Raw genomic sequence first — 4987 nt, 5'->3', positions numbered from 1 at the left:
TGCGTACTCTTGCCACCTAAGTGCATGCCCACAACAAGAAAACGCGTTTTATTTTTGTCCGTGCGAACCGTAGGCGTTAGATGCTCCATGCTCGTTCAAAGTATGTTCTGTCAGATACTATAATTTTGAAATGCGTTTTGAATTGAGTCTGGTGACTCAGTCTCACCGACCCAGATGAAATACAACGTAGCGTGAGAGAGTTGCAAATGTAAAATTTAGTCAAAAATCATAATAAAAAAATCTAATAAATATATAAAAAGTAACTTATCAGACGAAAATAAATGACCATTAAGTAAATGAATGATTCCTCTACAAAAATCAACAATAAAAATAATCAAGAATTCATAAATTTGGAAATTAAAGCAATATTTTCAGAGATAGGTTGATAAAATCCGCCCAAAATTTCAACGAATCGCCGGAAGTTTTGTTTACATCAGCAGCAGCGCTGACATTTGAAATCTACGGATGCCTTGAAGTGTATATAAAATTTAACTTGAAATTATAAAAAGTGTATATGTAAACCAAAAAATCTTTTGACTATGATTATCTTAATTAAATTACCAGTGATAATAACAACACGTGTAACATGGAGTTTATTTGTTTTTGTTTAAATTTATTTTAATATTTATACAAATAAAAAAACAATGCCGGAAAAAAAGTTAAGAAAAGTATATAAATTTTTATTTGTAATTATAAAACTTTTGTTTTTAGCTTTTTATTATTATTTAAGTTTTGTAATGAAACTAAGTATATGCTACCATATTCAAAATATGATAAACCTTATTAGGAAACAAATTATTTTTTGGTAGTCATTTTTTTTTCAATATCTGTCTGGCTGTCTGTCTGTCGTTCGTTTAGCAGAAAGAGAGAGAAAGAGTGAGAAATGATTATAATGTTCTGGAACAATATGTAAAACCCCTCCTTTTTTCACACTAAATGACACTATTTACCATCCCTTGTGAAGAGACGATGACTGGCAATGGGTCATTTTGGGGTTAAAGCTTACCAAAACAAAACAAACTTCCATTTTTGTTATCTCCCTATACTGTAACTCTCTAACTTACCACTTACCCTTTCTTTCACTAAGCTTGTCATAAATCTGTCATCAGCTCTAAGAGAGATTAAAAACACGTGGACTCTATTTGAAAAAAGGAGAATGTTTGTTGTGAGTACTTTAAGCTTTAAATAATGATTATAAATAGAACGGATAACTTTCAGTTTATATTTTTTTTTGTTTTTAAATATTTTTACATGGTTTTTTTTTTTCGTAACATTTACTAAGTGTTCCGATACAGATAAAATAGCTATTTTAGCAGATCTTCGAAAGAGCAAATTTAATTTTAAGGGAAAGACTAAAGAAACTTTAATATTTTTAGCATGATAAAAATAAAAAAAATTACACAGCTCATAAATCTTTTTTAAAAAATAAAAGAATGTACATATTTTAAACTTTAGCGTTTATTTTCAAAATGAAGGGATAAAGGTTTAAAAAAAAACAACACATTATTTTATTCATTTTTTTATGATCTTTAAATAAAGATATAAATTAGAGTGTTCCGAGACGAATTTTTAATAGAAATTCATACTTTCATACTTTTAGACAGAGGGGGGGTAAAAATAAATAAAAGAAGTATGAAAATGAATTTTTCAGAAAATAATTTTATTTCCATTCGAAAGAGCGTAGAATTTTACATAAAATCTGAAAAAATGAAAAGGATTTGATGAATAGAAAAAAAATTATCGATTTTTAAAATCATAGAAAATTTTCAAGAATTTACAAATTTACAAATTGAAATTGAAACTATTACGTGAAAACGCTCACGCGCAGTAAGGAAGCTTTGACTTTTTTGTGATATTTTTTACGATAAAATTAATTATATGAGATTTTATTTTAAAAAGTTTTACTTTTCTTTAAGAAAAATCTTTCCTAAACACAATGAGCTAAAAAATTTTTGAAAATTATTAGTTTTAAACATTTTATTTGCTGTTTGAAATTGAGGGGTGTTAAATTTAGGAAGGGTGCTAGAGTTACAGAATTGTTCAGTGGTCAGAATATGAATACAAGATAAGGTATAATTGCCTTTCAAATTCTTGAAATTGTACTTTTAATTTTCAAGCTCGTAACTGGGATTAGAAGAGATGAGCAATTTCGATCATCTTCATACTAAACAAAATGGTATGATTGGAGGAATACGTGGATGAAATATTTTTTTTAAATTGTGAATGCCACGCACGAATAGGATCCTAGCTCGAGCTAATCAAAACCTTTAGACTTTTTCTGGGACACCCTGTACATAATTTTTCTCCACAATTTTTATTAAAATGTATCCTGGTTCTCCCACAGCAAAGGCAAGAATAATTTGTTTGGTATTTTATATATATCATAATTGATGTTTACGTAATTAGGCCTATTTATATTTTCAGAATACCCCTGCTGTTAGATATGACTGAAAAGAAAAGAAAACTTGATCATCGCCCATTTCAAGACAATTGGACAATAGAATATGGATTTGTGGAACAAAAGGATCGTGCTGTTTGTGCTTTCTGTTGCGAAAGTGTTGTGTGTCGCACATCTAGTGTACAAAGGCACTTTCAAACCAAACATCAATCTAAGTTTAAAACTTCAGAAGAAAAAGGTGAAGCCATCAAAAAAGCTATTTCTGGTTTCAAAAAACAAACTGTTATTTTGAGCCAAGCTGTTGGAATGAAGAGTAAAGCTACTGAATGTAGTTACAAAATAGCCCAGTGTGTGGCTTTAAATGGTAAACCTTTTACAGATGGTGAATACATCAAAGAAGCTTTTTTGAGTGGTGCTGAAGTTTTGTTTCGTGATTTAAAAAATAAGGACATTATACTCTCTCGAATTAGAGAAATACCAGTCTCTGCAAGATCAGTTGAGAGGCGCATATCTGACTTGGCTGAAAATGTGACAACTAAGCAAACAACTGGATTAAAGCAATCCCTTGTATTTAGTGTCGCTCTTGATGAAAGCACCGATGTAAACGATGCGTCTCGCCTAGCAGTGGTTGCAAGATGTCTCGAGAATAATCACATTTATGAGGAGTTGTGTTGTTTATTACCCCTTCATGATACAACCAAAGCAGAAGATATTTTGTGTGCATTTACTGGTTATTTTTCTAAACAAGACATTAACTTGAACAAATTATTCTGCGTAACAACCGATGGTGCTGCTGCAATGGTTGGCAAGAAGAAAGGATTTGTAAAACTTCTGGAAAATCATGTTGGACGCAAACTGTTAAGTTTTCATTGTATTATACATCAGGAGGGCTTATGTGCAAAGACCTCGTCTTTGGATTTGGTCTCTGTGATGAAAACTGTTGTTGAGATAATCAACTTTCTTATTTCTCGCTCTTCATTGGTTCACAGGCAATTCAAATCGCTTCTACAAGAAGTTGAGTGTGAATATGGAGATCTTCTGTTATACAACAATGTTCGCTGGCTTAGTCGAGGCAAAGTTTTAGCTAGATTTGTTTGTTGTCTTGAGGCTATTAAGATGTTTCTTGATGAAAAACAGAAACGATTCCCTCAGCTGAATGATGAAAGCTGGTTGTTGAAGTTGATGTTTATGACCGACATAAACACACATTTGAATGAGCTTAATTTGAAATTACAAGGACAGGGACAAACAGTCCTTGATCTTTTCAGCTATTGGAAAGCGTTTACAATGAAACTTGACATTTTTACCCGTGACATCAACATCAAAGCATTTAAGTACTTTCCAAATGTGAAAAATCATGCAAATCAATTCGAAGTGAACACAGATGAGCTTCAGGAGTACGTGAAAGCACTCAAAGCAGAATTCGAAAAACGAAGCCAGGACTTCTACATTCATGGATCCTTATTTTCATATCTGATTAAGCCCGACATGCTTGATTTGACAAATGCCCAACTGGAACTTTTTAGCTGGATGGACATTGATGATTTTGAAATGCAACAGATTGAATTTAGGTCTTCAGAAATATGGACATTAAAATTTGCTGAACTAAGAAAGTCTCTGGAAGATGAAAATTTTGAAAAGTCTGGTGCTATTCTGAACTGTTGGATCTCCCTCCCAAGCTCATTCATCTGTTTGAAGAAAATTGCTTTTGCTCTTCTCTCAGCTTTTGGTTCAACTTATTCTTGTGAGCAAATTTTCTCTCACATGAAAGCAGTGTTGTCTCCACGTCGAAGTCGTCTAACACCTGAACATTCAGAAAACTGTGTTAAGCTCAAAGTTACAAAGTATGTTCCCGACATTGAGGAATTGGCAAAGACCATGCAAGGACAAGGGTCCCATTAATAATAAAAACTTTTCAGAAACAGTTTTTTCACATTATTTATAAACTTTGACATTATTATATATTTTATGAAATAAATATAGAAAACAGGTATATTGACCTTGATCGTTATAAATAATAAATGTTGGCACGCTGAATAATTTGAAACCCTAAGTTGGCACACGCTAAACAAAAGGTTGCCGACCCCTGTCCTAGGGTATATTATATTATACATTATATTATAGCTGTTATGAAATCATATGTCATATTGTATTATACATTATAGTATAACATTTATGAACTCCTATCTTATATTACATTATACATTATAGTACAGCAGTTATGAAATCCTATGGTATATAATATTATGCATTATAGTATAGCAGTTATGAAATCCTATGGTGTATTATATTTTACCTTATAGTATAACAGTTATGAAATCCAAGGTTAGTTTATATTATACATTATTGTATCCCATTTATGAAATCCTATGTTATATTATATATTACATTATCGTACAGCAGTTATGACATCTAATGTTTTATTATATTATACATTATAGCATATCAGTTATGAAATCTTATGTTACATTATATTATACATTATAATATAAGATTTATGAAAGCCTATGTTATATTATAATCTTCATTATAGTATGACATTTATCAAACCCTATGTTATAATCTATGATGCATTATAATATAACAGTT

General features: G+C 30.8%; 1 protein-coding gene across 1 annotated transcript; it reads left to right on the top strand.

Moving 5' to 3' along the window:
* The first annotated feature begins 579 nt into the window (after window positions 1–579).
* Window positions 580–4371, top strand: LOC145293303 (general transcription factor II-I repeat domain-containing protein 2-like). Its single transcript, XM_080139941.1, has 2 exons — window positions 580–1165; window positions 2425–4371. The coding sequence occupies exon 2, from the start codon at window positions 2444–2446 to the stop codon at window positions 4298–4300; it is 1857 nt and encodes a 618-aa protein (XP_079996067.1). The 5' UTR covers window positions 580–1165; window positions 2425–2443; the 3' UTR covers window positions 4301–4371.
* The last annotated feature ends 616 nt before the right edge of the window (window positions 4372–4987 follow it).

The sequence above is a fragment of the Euprymna scolopes genome, chromosome 2 (genome assembly GCF_053919585.1).
Source record: "Euprymna scolopes isolate OS-2025 chromosome 2, ASM5391958v1, whole genome shotgun sequence".
NCBI classification, from domain to species: domain Eukaryota; kingdom Metazoa; phylum Mollusca; class Cephalopoda; order Sepiida; family Sepiolidae; genus Euprymna; species Euprymna scolopes.
This window is presented reverse-complemented; position numbering and strand designations above follow the sequence as displayed.

Coding starts and splice junctions, on each gene's coding strand:
- LOC145293303 (XM_080139941.1), top strand. CDS start 2,444: ATGACTGAAAAGAAAAGAAAACTTGATCATCGCCCATTTCAAGACAAT.